The sequence below is a fragment of the Caenorhabditis elegans genome, chromosome X (genome assembly GCF_000002985.6).
Source record: "Caenorhabditis elegans chromosome X".
Taxonomy (NCBI): Eukaryota; Metazoa; Nematoda; class Chromadorea; order Rhabditida; family Rhabditidae; genus Caenorhabditis; species Caenorhabditis elegans.
Window position 1 is genome coordinate 6393472 of NC_003284.9, and position 14946 is coordinate 6408417.

The 14946-nt window shown below is 33.8% G+C and overlaps 1 protein-coding gene and 3 non-coding genes across 5 annotated transcripts; 3 read left to right on the plus strand and 1 right to left on the minus strand.

Annotated features, from left to right (window-relative positions):
• The first annotated feature begins 3682 nt into the window (after window positions 1-3682).
• On the plus strand, window positions 3683-3819 carry T22E5.14. Its single transcript, NR_071290.1, has one exon. It is a non-coding gene; the product is annotated as an Unclassified non-coding RNA T22E5.14 (non-coding RNA).
• A 5392-nt stretch (window positions 3820-9211) lies between these two features.
• T22E5.12 lies at window positions 9212-9410 on the plus strand. Its single transcript, NR_071291.1, has one exon. It is a non-coding gene; the product is annotated as an Unclassified non-coding RNA T22E5.12 (non-coding RNA).
• On the minus strand, window positions 9292-9541 carry T22E5.8. The gene has a single exon (NR_071292.1). It is a non-coding gene; the product is annotated as an Unclassified non-coding RNA T22E5.8 (non-coding RNA).
• Window positions 9542-9950: 409 nt separating this feature from the next.
• glt-4 lies at window positions 9951-14940 on the plus strand. Of its 2 annotated transcripts, NM_001392788.1 has the most exons (11): window positions 9951-10158; window positions 10848-10945; window positions 11003-11129; window positions 11175-11290; window positions 11336-11525; window positions 11573-11729; window positions 12278-12450; window positions 12498-12646; window positions 12696-12869; window positions 12959-13033; window positions 13217-13510. In NM_001392788.1, the coding sequence occupies exons 1-10, from the start codon at window positions 9959-9961 to the stop codon at window positions 13009-13011; spliced, it is 1437 nt and encodes a 478-aa protein (NP_001379386.1). In that variant the 5' UTR covers window positions 9951-9958; the 3' UTR covers window positions 13012-13033; window positions 13217-13510. The 2 variants fall into 2 exon arrangements, with proteins under 2 accessions (NP_001379386.1, NP_509075.3); NM_076674.8 differs by lacking the exon at window positions 12959-13033 and having other exon boundaries at window positions 13217-14940.
• The last annotated feature ends 6 nt before the right edge of the window (window positions 14941-14946 follow it).

Sequence of the window (14946 nt, forward strand, 5' to 3'; positions counted from 1 at the left end):
TTTTTTTTTTCACTTTGCGATTGCATCTTTTTAAAGGTCAGAGTAGAAAATGTAGCGTGCTGTGTGGATAGATCGCAACACGATCAAAACGTTTCTACACGGGTAGCTCAATTTTTTTTTCGATTTATTTTGGAAGGATAAATTTTATCATTATTGCACCAATTTTCAAAAAAAAAAGTCATAAAGGTTGAATTGTACAAGATTTTAAATAAATGCACATAGCATGTTCCACCAAATACCATCACAGAAAAAAACTACAAAATAATCTCACATTCCCGATAATTTTCAGTGAAAATTTTGATTAACTTGCCAAATTTTGAAATCACGATTTTGCCAAATAATTCGAACTTGTGCAATAATCAGAAACAAAAAAAAATGAAACATAGTTTTTGAAAAATGTGTAGAAAAACACATTTTGGTATAGGTGGTTTTCAATGTGTATCAGAAATTTAAAAAATTATGATTCCTATTCTTAAGAAATGACTACATTTAAAACATCTATTTACTAGGGATTCCATGCAGGTATCAATTTTGTCGAACTGTCTGACTCGCCTCCCTTGCGCCACGACCAGTGCCCTCCGATAAATGCGGCGCCAAACCCAAAATTTGGCGAGCTCTTCTGAACACATATCCATTGCACTTTGTAGTGCAAACACCAAATCTTTGATTTCACGCCAAAATACAGAAAGAATCTTCAGGCCCTGAAACCGCTTCTGCTTTTCATAAAAGCTCCAATAAAAACTATTTGGAGCCTCAATGTTTATTTAGTAATTTGTACAGCTTTCTTTTTCTATTTATAGTCACTTCCCTTTCCGAGCACTTCTCTCATTTTTCTCGTTGTCCATTGATCTTTCAAAATTTTTGAACAGTTATGAATAAGTTACAACTGTTTTTTGTTTCAATTCAACGTTGCGATGTTTAAAAATGATGGTTTTGTGTGTATTTTTCCTCTTTTTTGTGCAACAATTCTGTCATATGCTGCCTATCTGCACTTCCCATAAACACACATGACCTCGCTTTTCATCTATTTTCACTTCACACTCATATATTTTGGTTTTTATAATACACCAGAAAACTATAATTTTCATTTGTCAAGCTGATCTTTTCTTCGGCAGAAGGGAAGGTCGGAAGGTGCACTTTTACCATCGAGCCGCATATCACAAACAGAAACCAGCCATGCTCACTGAGTCAAGATTAAAATCAAAATTTTGTTCAATACACTTAGATTCTAATACATATTGCAGAAAAAATTTTAGAAGCAAAGAAAAAAAACATGATGAAAAACTCAATTATTGACTGGTTTTCCTGTCGGTGACAGCACTTGTCACAGCCAGGAAAATGCACCAATTTTCAGTTTTCAATTTTCAATTAACCACTGGTTCATTTTCTGGTTTTATCCACTGATGCTTTTCCTACTGCTTTTTCTCGCCCACACTTCCTGATTTCCCTCTCAACTTGTCCCTCCTCTGTGCAAGAATGCCTCAGCTCCTCCAGATAAATAGAAAAACGTTTTTTTTTCTTCTAAAACTTTGAAAATTCCTCGAAGGCGTTGGCAGAAATTGAAAAAATGGGCAGTGTTATCTGATCTTTTCAAGCTTTTCATTCAGTCGTCTGTTAGCGGATGCATACATGTGCGTCGAGAAACAAACATCTCACATTGCCAACAAGGATTTCAAAAAAAAAACCAAGCAGTTTTTTGTGGCGTTTTTTCTAACTTTTTTCAAATTAGAAGCAAGCCGAAATCTTTTTGGCAATAATTTACAGTCTTCTGCAAAGATGATGGATCACGATTACATGAGCATTTTGTTTTATTCCGTCACTCTTTTTTTCAGCTGACAATTGTTGTGCTTGCTGGAGGGCGACAAAAGTGTGAGTCAGGGATTAAAAGAGCAGCTACATTTTAAAAATTCTTTAGTTCTTCTCCAATTTTTCGTTTTTCTTGGCAAAAAATGTTTCGATTTTCATGTGTCCAATGTTAAAAGGTCTAGCTAGAGTGTTGATTGTTCCTTATTGTTTATATTGCTGTAATGCACCAGTTGGATATTTCGGAGGGTTCAGCTAAAATTAAATAGCTCATTTCGAAAATTAAAAAAAAACTCATATTGAAAATTGATCTTCTGGGATGGGGCCTTGTTGAATAAAGTTGTGAATGTTGATATAATTTTAAAGGGAGAGTACGACCAGAAAGAAAATGATCAAAGGCTATTTCCATGATTCTTAAATTATCAAATAGCATACTAAAACGCTTCAAAAATGTTGGAAAAATGTTTATTTCGAGTCAAAAAACGTGATCTCAGTTTTCACCAATTTTTTTCTAAGATTTGTTCATTCCAACTATCTTTTAATAAATTGTTCTTAATCATAAGGATGCAAATCTGCAGCATTGCTCAAAGTTTCTAAAAAAGTCCACGTTTTTGACAAATTTGTCAATTCACCAAAAGTTTGACTGAAAAATTTGAAAAATCTAGAAACCTGTGGAGTGCTTCATTATGATATTCAGTCGTGTTATATTAATATAATTATGACTCTACTCTACTCTAGATTTTAGAATCGCTACTGTCGGTATTCCATCCTGAAAACAAAAACCTATAACCTTTACACTCCATTAATAAAAAATTCACGTAGAATTATTGAATTTCTTCCTTATCTAAAATTATTTTCCAAAAACTTTAACGTTTAGTTTGCACTTCTTGGTTTTATTCCTTTCAAATACATTAACCGTGGGGATTTTAGACTTTTCTAAGGCGCTTGACTATGATTTTTGTTTTGGTTTAATGTTTTCTATTCATTTTTAAATATATAAAAAAGCTAAGAAATCTCAATCCTTTACAAATTCTCTTGATCTTACTTAGTGTACATAAAGATTTATTTTGATTTTTGGATATTTGATAACATTTTTGGTTCCATGCATATTTTTCTCAGGTGTAGTTCTTAAATGACGTCATCGAGACAAAATGTTGCAGTCATGTGTGTGCTCAGTGCCCTATTAATTTCAAGATGATGCATGTTCCCAGCCAAAGAGACCAATGATCGGGAAAGTTGTAGAAACAAAAAAATGGAGAATATGAATATTTGCGTTTCCGGTCAACCCGCCCTGTCTAGCTTCACTCGTTACAGATGTGACTAGAACATGCGATAGCGATAGCAAAAAAAAAAACTAATAAAAACAAGAAAGTTTGCAGTCAGCAAGCTTGACTTGTCTCACGAAACTTGTCAAAATGTTTTAGAACGTTCTAGTTTTTAGATAGTGAGTCAGCAAGTGAACACATTAATTCTATTAGAGAATTGTACTGATTTCATTTTATAATATCGCTTTGACTTGCAATTTTGATAACCTGCGAATTACTATTCGTAAACTATGAAAAGTAGAGAGTACAAATTTTATCCAGACAAAGGCTTATGGAGCGTAACTTATTAAAATTGTTTTCACTGGTCTTCTTAGATTATCAAGTTTACTTCCTTTTCTGACGTTTAAACACAAACTTCTACGAAAATCAGCAGAGCAAGAAATATCACATTCTTCAATTTCTTTCACTTCCTTTGCTCGCACTTTTTTTGCTCCTGTCAAAACCATGAAAAACGCGCCGAGTGGAAAGTGCGTGGAATACCTTTTTTTTTAAATCGCTCAACAATTTTCTCACATGCTTTAGGGCAACCACCGTTTTTCGTGTGGCTATGTGAGTTTTGAAAAGAAAGGTAGTAGTGCGTCACAAAAGAATGGTGAAGTGAAGCGTTTCCGGGAATGTTCCCAATTTTTGACATGGTTGCCCCGCCGCTTTTTTTTGGACGCCGTGGTGCTGAATTCTAAAGTTGGGATTTTTTTCGGCTTTTCACGTTGGTTTTAAAACTTGGAGACCTGCATTAATTGCGAAAATGACTAGTAGAAGTGAGAATGGTACCTTGTTTGGTGAATATGCAGCCGACATTGCACTAGGTCGGATATGAACTCGTTACCTTTCATATTGCCTATGTCTGTTAAATGAGTCACTACTTGTATTGTATTAGGATACATTAAGTTGTTGCGTTTTTTTTCTAATTTTTTATGAGTCCAACAGTATTTCATGTCGGTTACTCATGTAGATATCTATTAGGATACAATACAATGTGTGTGTACTTTTATTGACGAGCCATCGGGTGGTTTACAATAAATGTGCAGTCTTACAGAATAAATAGCCGAGGCAAAACTCACTAACTAACTATGTGGAATAGGTAAATCAGTAAGTAATTTCGAAATTAAAATACCGGGTCTAAAAATGTGTATTATTTATTCTACAGTTTAGAACATATTTCCCAAGTAGACTGACATAGCTCACAAATGTTATATCTGGCTATTCAATGTGTGTCAGATTCTTTCAGACCATGTTTGTGTCAAATACATTTGAAAAAAAACCTCACATACACACAATAATCCTAAATTACTTGCGTTGAGTGCTGCACTTATGAGATATATAAATTATATATCAGCCATCGTCTCTTCTTTATTTCCTTCTTCTACAACCACTTTTTGCTCTCCTGTCAGATAGATGCAAAAAGTTTGCGCAGTGCATCCTCCTTTTCACCACCTCAAAATTTCCTACTCATAACTCATCTTCATTCTTTCATGCTCGTCGAAATTGAGAACTTTTTCTTATTTCATTTCTAGTCGTTTTTTAGTGTTTTCGTGTTTTTTCATTCCCTTTCCCAATTTTTCCATCAACGTTTATTTTTTTTCTTCTTCTTTGAATTTCGAATTGAATTCTGCACGATAAACTGAGCGCATATAATTGAACGGAGCAGTATCAGGCGAGACTTCATTTTTTGACCCTAGGAAGAGGCACTTTTCACTACGATCTATACTCTTCAAATTGAATTATCCCTTCTAAGTGTGCAGCACCCCATGCACCAAGAAAAAACCTATTTTCTAGGTGTGTGCTCCCAAGATTACGTGTCATTTTGTTTTTTTTTTCATATCTTTTTTTAAAACAATTTCTTTTACATTTCAAAGTTTTAACTTTAATTTTAATTAGAATTTTAATAAAAACAACGTTTTTAAAAGTTATTCAACACAAGTTAAAACTAAAATATTTCAAGTTTTTATTTTCTGAGCTAGATTTGAAAAAAACATTTCATTTTCTAGCAAAATAGTATTGGTTAACAAAAGCAGATGTCATTCAGAAATCTCTTGGCAAAAATTTTTATTTCAATTTTTCACCCATGGGTATTCGACAAACTTTTTTTATAGATCAAAACAAAAAATACCATTTTCAACTTTTTATGTACAAAATTATTAATTGAAAAAAAAATTACTGATTTTCAAATGACTTTTTTGATTGCCTTGGAACTTTTTTTAAATGCCACTTACAGTTAGCGTAGCGAAATCTGATGCTTTACCTGTTCGAACAAAAAATGACCCAAATAGCTGAATCTCGTTATAAGGAGTTCTGAAAATTTCTTAAGAAATTTAAGGGGGACCTAAAGTTTAGAAAAAAACAAGATTTATTGCAGCTAAAACCTCAATGATTCCGACTTAACAAGTAAGTTTTGTTTTCAATTTCACAGTCGATGAGTGCACGAATATTAAACAATTTTGAGCATCCATCGACCAATATTGTACCTAAATCAACAAATACTCTTATAATAAACAATCGAATTATGTATAAAAGGGTAAGAATTGAATAAAAATTAAGTTCCAGACAATGAAATTCTAACGAAATGGCAAAATTAAAGATTTAGCTGACATCAGGCCTTTTTCTTAAACTTTAGAAATTTACGAAATCCTCATTACGAAATTCAAACCTTTTGGGTTATTATGAATCGACAAAAAGAACAAACCTCAAATTTTGAGCTTTTTTTCTTCAAAAATTACAACTTTTTTCAACAAAATTAGGTAGCATTTTCAAATTAACCAAATATTTTTCAACATTGACATTTTGATTATTGATTTATGAATTTTTGTCATTGTTCGAAAATGGAGAGTTTTATAGATTTCACCCTTGAACTTGCTACACATCGTCTCTTGATCTCGTCAAGCGCCTCATCCACCCTCAACTTTTTTGCTCATTTCTGCTCGTCTTTCTTCCTTCCGATTCCGATCAATCTAATTGAAATTATCAGCAATCCGTCAGTGGTTCTTCGTCCGACGAACCACTGCGTAGTCCGGTGGCGACAGCTGATGAGCCACTCTATCTTCTCGTCCAAACACCTAATTACAATTAGAAACAGTAAAAAGCAAGATGAGATAAAAACGAAGAGAAGGGAGGAAGACGACATTGATCGCATGGAAATGAGCAAAACCTACCATAGGGAAAAGAACAAAAACGCGACAAATTTCTCAGTGTTGATAGAGGAGTTGAGAGAAAGAGAGAGGGAGGTGTCGGGAGAACTTTTTTCCTTCCTCTCTTTCCTCACCTCTCTCAATCTTCATTTTCTTTCCTATCACTTACAAAAGTTCGCTTGTTCGTTTACTTCGCATTGTCTAAGTTTCACACCAAACTGTTAACCCACAATATATCGGTTCAAGTTCTATAGCAAAAATAGAACTTTTCGTTTTTGTAACTTGTTGTTGCTCATTGAGCAAATGGTGTTCTTTTGTCGTTTAATTGAAGGTGAAGTACGACCAATGGGGAAATAGTTAAAAACAATTTATATGGTACTAAAATTACGAAGTATCACAATAAAATTTTCTCGAAAGTTTTGGAACATATTTGTTTCGAGTCGAAATGCGGTGAGAACTCAGTTTTCATCAAATTGTGTTTTAAGATATTCACATTATAGCACTATAGATCTCTCGAAAAGTGTGGCGAACACAGTTTTCACCACCTTTTGACTCAAAATAAAAACTGGTTCACAAAATCTTTTTTTTTTCTTAGTGGTAGGAGTTTCATTTCTCATGCCAAAAATGAAAATAGTGTTGCAGTATTGCCAAATTTTAAAAAATTCGAAAATTACTGAGTTCAAAATTTTTCAAATTAAAACTAGCAAAACATCTAATTTTTACTCTGGCTTTGGTGATTGGAAAATGTTGCAAAATTTTACAGAGAATTGGATTTTTGATTGTTCAATAACCGTACAATTGCCAAATTTAAAAACTGTTGACAAATTGCCAACTTGTCAATTGCCGAGTTTTAAAAATTTTGATAATTAAACTGGAACGAAGATGGGTCTTAAGTTCCCCTATACAAAAAATGCGTCCTATATATAAATTTGAATTTGAAAACAAGAGTCTGTTAAAGAGTATCCAAAAGCAAACTTTTACCGCCCATACAACATAAACAGTAAAACCCAAAAACTCCTATTGGTAGAGCTCATTTTTACATTTCTAAACCTAAGCTTCACCTAAATTTTTTTCAGCATTTTCAACAAGAATTCCAGTAAACTTTGGAAACCCTCTTTTTCTTTTCAATTGTTTCATTTTCTCTCTACCCAGCTAGCTGTCTAACAATATCGCCGTGAATGCCATGTTCCATTTCTCAATGCTCAATTCGGTTGTACTTCTTTTTCACATGACTGAGTTCCAACTTTTTTATATATGTTGTTGATTGTTCCTTTTTTCCTGCTCACACTATGCGTGGCAATTAATTGTGCATGACTTTCACAAGTTACTTTGAAGGAAATAGATGCAGACAATGGGAGGAATGGGGGACAAAAAAGGAAAGGCAAAAAAGTAAATATGAATGAAATTGCTGCCCTCATCATCACTAAATATGTACATGTCAATGTTATCTCGGCACATTCTCTCCTTCATCATTCTTTTCATTTTTTGTTCGCCACTTTGCCACCTCGAAGGTCTCTCTCGTGACCAAGATTCGATTTATCATTGCAGGAGGATATGTGTTATGTCAGGAGGAAATTCATAACGCCTCGATGGATGACTTGGCATGATTTTTTTTGTAATATGCGCTCAAAAATTTTCAAGACGGCGGGATGCTCTTCTTGAATAATGGATCATTCACAAAGCCGGGGTTGAATTGTTTGACAAAAAATTTGAGAAGGACTTTGGAGGCACACACAGCTTTCTCTGTTAGCTCTCGTTTTCCACATTGAGTCAAAACAAGTGAATAAAAATACTATTGTTCACTCCCGCCCAGAAGGACCTTATTAGTTAGGTTTTGAGGTTTGAGTTCTGCTTGCCAAGATACTACTTTGTTTTTCGTACTAACTGCATGACTATCTAATTATTAGTTGCGTACTAAATACCGGGGGAGAGCAGGCTAGTATATCTTAGCAACTAGTTTTAGATCAAAAACATAATGGATGAAATTTCTAGGTGGATACATTTTTAGTATGCATATTCCCCAATAGTTTTGCACCCTCAGTAGCTAAAATGTATTTAGTTCAATCAAAGTTTTTATGAATGTGTTGGATAGGAACGTGAACCTTTACTAGTTATTGGCGTGAACAAAGGGTCAAAGTGAACTCTTCTTGTATTTCGTATTTATTCCAGACTTCTCCGGTTTTACTAATAAACCTTCTTATTATTCTCTATCGTCGTCACGACACAACAGAATGTATCTTTCTATCAAAGGTGGAATAGCACATGTGGGATATTGTTAAAAACCACTTATTGCATGCCAAAATGATAAAATATCATAGTTATAATTTACAACAAACTCTCGAAAAATATTTTTGTTTGACAGTCAAAAAATGGCAACTGAGTTTTTCTCACTTTTTGAAAACCCTATAGCACTGTCGCATGTTAGATCCCCTACGGTATTTGAATATTAATATTTGAAATTACACCAAAAAGTTCAAAGGAAAAACCATAGGAGTGGTTTGTAACAATTTCCCACTGTTACTAAATCTTTAACAAACTTCTGAAACCATTTAGAAAACTATTGCAACTTCTGGGCAAATTTTTTGCTATTTTTCATGTGACTGATCTTCAGATTCCGCGAATTCAAAACGGATTTTTAAAAATGTTTATAAAATTTTGATTTGTAATTCAAAAGTTTGCTTGAAAAGATTTTACGGTTCGCAATGTCGTTGGGCATTATGGTAAAAACACGGTATATAAATTGTGAGAACACAAAAACAGTATTTGGGATAGCTTTCACTTCAAACTGGGCCAATGTCCCAATAATTTTATTAAACAAAAAATACTCATTCACCCTGCTCGTCTAGTCAAAAATGTTGAAGGACCGTTGATCACGCAAAACTACCGACTTTGGTCGAGGACATAATTTGTCCCGATCACGCGCAACAAACGTTTGGAAGAAACCAAGAGGCGCGTATCCCAACAGGCATTGAATTGGCTCCAAAAAATGTCACATTCAATTGTAGGTAGTGTTTTGTGTGGGGCACATACATACTCACACACACGCGGCCTCCTCTCCAAGTAGTCCTCGACGACGTAACACCTCAATTTCATGGGCTTTTAACGGCAGTGTTGTCCCACACAACTAACAAAAAGCCAATGGCTTCCAACACGGGGCACCCAAAAAACTTGTCTGGAGACCAAACCACCTTCGATCCCTGTTAATTTTCTTTGCATTGATCGATGCTCATCATTTTTCTTCATCTTCTTCTTTTCTTTAATGTTTGCTGATACCTTGGATCAAATGTAAATATTAAAATTTTGCCTGCATCCTTCCGCATTCAAATTTATTTTCTTCTCTCTTTTTTCCCCAATTGAGTATACATCAGTGCTTCACTCATCTTTTTTACTTTATTCAAGTATCGGGTATGTATGGCAGTTCATGTTTTTCCAACAAGTATAAAGATGATTAAACTTCATCTCAATGAATTATTCATGTTATAACTTTGTCTGTGAACCTTGAAGCTGTAAGCTGAAATTGTCAGGAGTCTTCTCCAGTCTTGTGATTTTTTGTTCAGTTTCCGTCATACCTAGCAAAAACAAATTTCACTTTTCCTTGCGTGTTGTATGTATCTCAAGGCTTGTTTCTTGTTTGAAAGCTTGAATTTTTTTGGTTATCGGTCTCGGGTTTTGTTTATATATATTTTTTTTCATTTTCAGAACAAGATGGCAAAACTTTCCAAAGAAAACCTGCTGCTCTTGTTCACTGTTCTTGGAGTTGTCGTCGGAATTGGACTGGGATTCTCGTTGCGAGACCCAAGCAAAGCTTGGTCAAAGCGTCACCTATCTTACCTCCGATTTCCGGGAGATCTATTTGTTCAGATGCTAAAAATGCTCATTCTTCCTATGATCATGTCAAGTATTATGTGAGTTTGTTGCCACAAAATAATTCCGTAGACACAGATACCCCCCTCTTGCCTCTTGACGTTTTCTTCAGCTCGCTGATCTTTCAATGACCCTCAACTCAATGCGCTTTTTTGCGCTTGCGCGACTAGTGTTTAACACGTTAATAATTTGAAAAGGTACTTGGTGCAAACGACAACACATGTTAGACCAAAGATACTCTCCAGGGTTTAGAGCAATGATAAACAAAGAATTGAAACTGGACATATCTTGCGGTACAGGCTGAGTTATTAATTGTTATTATTAAAATAATAATTAAATATATGTACGATAATAAATTTTCAGTAAGAAAAATACGTATTGGGTACCAAAGTATGGAAGTTGAAATTTTTTCAAATACAATCGTCATTTGAAGGTTTTTTAAACCATCACTTTTACAGGATTCGTTTTCAAAAACCAACTGAGTCTGAGTGCATTTTTGAGTGGTTGTATTTAAAAATTAAGTCAGCGAAATTTATTAAAAATAGTTTTTGTCGTTTATTTAAAAAAAACATGGGAAATTTGAAAATTGCTGAATTTGTCAAAATTATAAAAACCTGAAAGTGAACAGCTGTGAATAAAAGTTGAAACTGAAAAATTCAAAAAAATCTACCTGAAATCAAACTTCCTCTACAATATCAAACGCATTTCCAATCAAAACCAACATTTTCAGTACGAGTTTGGCCTCATTGGATTCTGGAACTGCAGGAAGATTAGGAATGGTGTCTATGATTTATTACACGTTGACCACATTTTTTGCTGTATTTCTTGGTAAGATCAACACTTTTGAAAATGTTTCTTTGAGTTCAAAAATGTTATATTTTTCAGGAATCGTATTAGTGTCCGTCATCAAACCAGGAAAATGGACCACAACTAACATTGAAGATCTTGTTGGACACGTAAAAACCACACCCTGTGTTGCTACCGCCGTGGATACTATCATTGATCTTATGAAGTTGGTTTAATAACACGTATAAGAACTAATTTGAGAAAACTTCAGGAGTTGTTTCCCTGAAAACCTGATAGAGGCTACATTCCGATCGCAGAAAATCTGCCTGAAGTTCTTCAATGGGACAACTGAGATACCACCGGAAATTGCCATGACTATGTCTCCCGGTAATGAGCCTTGTGTAATATTTTATTAGACATATTTTGTTTCAGAACAACGCGCCCAGTTCACTGAAGTTCCGGAGAAGATCGTGTCTGATGGTATGAATATTCTTGGACTCGTTGTTTTCAGTGTTGCTCTTGGAATCGTGATTGGAGTAATTGGAGAGGACGGAAAACCAATGAAGAATTTCTTCAAAAGTTTAGAGGCTTGCAGTATGAAACTAATCGGATGGGTCATTATGTAATATTGAAATGTTATCGCAGAAATCATGATTAACTACTTTTTAGCTACTCACCAGTTGGAATAACATTCCTTATCGCTGCCCAAATTGTTGGAATGAAAGATCCAGGACAAGAGTTGCATCGTTTGATGGGTTATGTGATCACAGTCATTTTGGGCTTGCTGATCCACGCGTTTGTTGTTATTCCATTGCTTTGTGTGGTGGTAAGTTGTATTTTTTCAAATATAAGCTTTCTAATGCTAACAATTAACTAGTAGGTTAGTTGATATTAAAAATATATGTTTCCGTTTTTTTGCTAATATTGAACATTCACTTTTCTAAAAAAAAATTCTGGAAATAAAACTTCAAGCACTGATTAATCTTGACTCGAATCGAGAATGATAGGAAAATTAATTTTAAATAATATTTGGGCACGGTTACTACAGGGTGATTCAAGGTTATAGCAAGGAAATTGAAAATATACCAATTTTGAGCTTTTTGGCAGTCTTAAAATGATTGTACTTGACTGATGTTTTCGAATGTTGTTATTTTGTAATTATTCGTACCTAAAATCGTTTTGATAATTCAATTTTTTTCATTTTCTTTTCTACCAATCATATAATTAGTATTGGTGTTTTTAATGGAATTAAAATAGAATTATTGAGTTTAAAATGTTGATTAAATTACCATTTCCATGAGAAATACAGTCATAAGATAGTGTAACTAAAATATAGTTGTATACGAACAGTACTCTGAATTTATTAATTTTTAGCTAGCTCGCCGTAATCCGATAAAATTTGTCGGTGGAATGGCCCAGGCTCTGCTCACTGCCCTTGCAACAAGCTCCAGTTCTGCAACACTCCCCCTTTCCATTAAATGTTGCGAAGAAAACAACAAGGTTGACCCAAGAGTCACGCGATTTGTATTACCGTTGGGAGCCACCATGTTAGTATATAAATGTACGAATTGATCAGAAACCAATAATCTTTTAGTAACATGGACGGAACTGCCCTTTACGAAGCTGTCGCTGCCATCTACATTTCTCAGTGCTACGGAAATGATTTATCTCTGGGAGAAGTTGTGCTGGTGTCTTTGACAGCTACACTTGCCAGTATCGGAGCTGCCGGAATTCCACAAGCTGGTAGGATAATTAAAAGGAAAATCGGAAAGTGAAAAATAAAAAATTATAGGAATTGTCACAATGATCATGGTTCTAATTGCGATTGGACTGCCAACCAACCTCTTCATTCTCATCTTCCCAGTCGATTTCATGCTAGACAGACTTCGAACAACTGTGAATGTACATGGAGACAGTATTGCTACAGCAGTAATTGAAAGACTCTGTGAAGATCAGTTACAAAAAGGTATTTTAAAACAAAACCTGAAAAATTGAAGTTTAAAAGTCAGTCTCGGCGAATTTGAATTTCAAAAACTTCAAAACTAAACTCTTCAGATACACATACGAAGCATTTGGAGGAAAATGATGAGCAAGTCAAGTTCATTTAAAATCATCAATTTCTTAAAATAAGTATGAATATTGGGTGCTTTTAACTTGTTCATCTCAACCAAGATTTCAAATTAATTTAAAATCTTAACGCATGATTTTAAACCAGACTTTTAATTTAAACATTGGCTGAATATAACTGCTTCTAATATGATTTTTTCTAACAAAAATATACGCTATTTCCTTTGAAACAAACTTTTTTTGCAGGAGGTCATCACCTTGATACAAATGATCAAGGATACAGCATGCTCTCCACAAATGCATCTCCGGATCCAAAACGAATCACTATCGGAAACAATTGCGAAAACTCTCATATGCTGTAAATTGATTCCATAGCTCGTGTTTTGATCTTTTTTGAGCTATACAGTTTGTTAACGTATGATGAGAAATTGGGAGTAATGTAAAAGGGGTCTATCACTTTTTCGATTTTGGGTTTTATGTTCTCTTCAGACATGTTAAGTATGTAAAAGAAAGTACGAAAATGTATACAATGGTGATAATATGTAAAATTAATAAAAAAGAAATTGATTCTTAAAAAATGATTTGTTATAATCATGGGTGAACATTTTTTTTTCAAGAAATCTTAATAATCTCCTAAATTTCGGTATTTAAAATGTTACCTCAAAAATATTTTTCATGTGGCTAATACACTTTTTAGGGGAACTTCAAATTCAGCTTAGACATTTAAAAAATAATTTTAGAGGTTTAAAAATCTTCTTGTGAGCCCATTTTCTTTGTTTTTTTCCATTTTCCTGGTTTTGTAGTCAGGAAATGTCATGATATTAGCTGAAAAAACATAAGTGAAACTTCTAAAATTCAGTATTTCAAATGTCAAAGACGAATTCTAAGTTCCCTCAAAATGTACTAATCAGATGAAACGCATTGTACGATTAACGTTTACACATTGAAAATCGATTTTTTGAGTTTGTTTTTTGAAATGAAAATCTTTTGGTTGTAATGAACTTGTTTACCTGTTTTACCCGAATATTTTTCGATTTTTTTTTTGAATTTTTTGTACTTTTTCACAACATTCTAAAAACTATAAATCCACAAATGAAAGACCATTCTGAGTGATATCTGTGTCTCCAAATTAGTAATTTCATCACTAGGTACATTTTTGAATACACTATCTGTAAACGAAAGCTTTCAATTTTTTTCATTCTTAAAACAAAACAATTCCCAATTTCTCATCAACTTCTATCCCAATTATTGAAAATTTATGCTCGTTAGTCTTTGTATCCCAATTGATTATTTCTTCTCACTTCAAAATTCTATTTTTCTGTTGTCATTTTATTGTACATTTCTCGATTTCCTGGTGTAAACTTTGTTGCTTCTCGGTTGTAATTCTCTACTGAAACCCAGTTCCTCACTGTTCTCGCCCCGTTGCTTTCATTTCTCACTTTGCGAAAAAAAAACATAAGCAAATACTATGAGGCCTATTTGTCAGACTTTCCAGATGTTCTTCCCAACCATAACTACTCCCCAAACTCTAAAAATTCCCCAGGTCGTTTTCAAAATTGGCCCCAGATGTGTGTCTCGTATCTGTTTTGCTTATTCAAATCTAACCAATAACTTTTATTTTTGAATTTGATAACTTGATTTTGAATTTGATAATGTGTATAATTTTTATCATAGAATGTTTTCAAATGCCTCTCTGATTAGTTTGTTACACACATCAAACTGTGGCGTGTCATGCCGATTTTCTCTCCTACCACAAAAAACTTTGCCCCAGAAATTCATCAACTTTGCTGTTGTAAGCAAATTTTTTCTCACCGCTTTCAAACGATTATTTTTCTCATTAGCTAGATCCCAATTTCTCATATTTTTCCAATTCCGTCTTAGTCCTTTCCTTTTTCAATTTATATTATTCATATATATTTTTTCCGTTGACTCGACTTATTCAAACTTTAATAATAAATATTATAATCAAAATTTGT

What these genes read in the sequence shown, in the direction of transcription:
- glt-4 (NM_076674.8), top strand. Translation starts at nt 9,959, where the DNA reads ATGGCAAAACTTTCCAAAGAAAACCTGCTGCTCTTGTTCACTGTTCTT. An exon ending in ACTATCATTGATCTTATGAA is followed by an intron (nt 11,130 to 11,174) that starts GTTGGTTTAATA and finishes AGAAAACTTCAG; the next exon opens with GAGTTGTTTCCCTGAAAACC. An exon ending in TTACCGTTGGGAGCCACCAT is followed by an intron (nt 12,451 to 12,497) that starts GTTAGTATATAA and finishes ATAATCTTTTAG; the next exon opens with TAACATGGACGGAACTGCCC.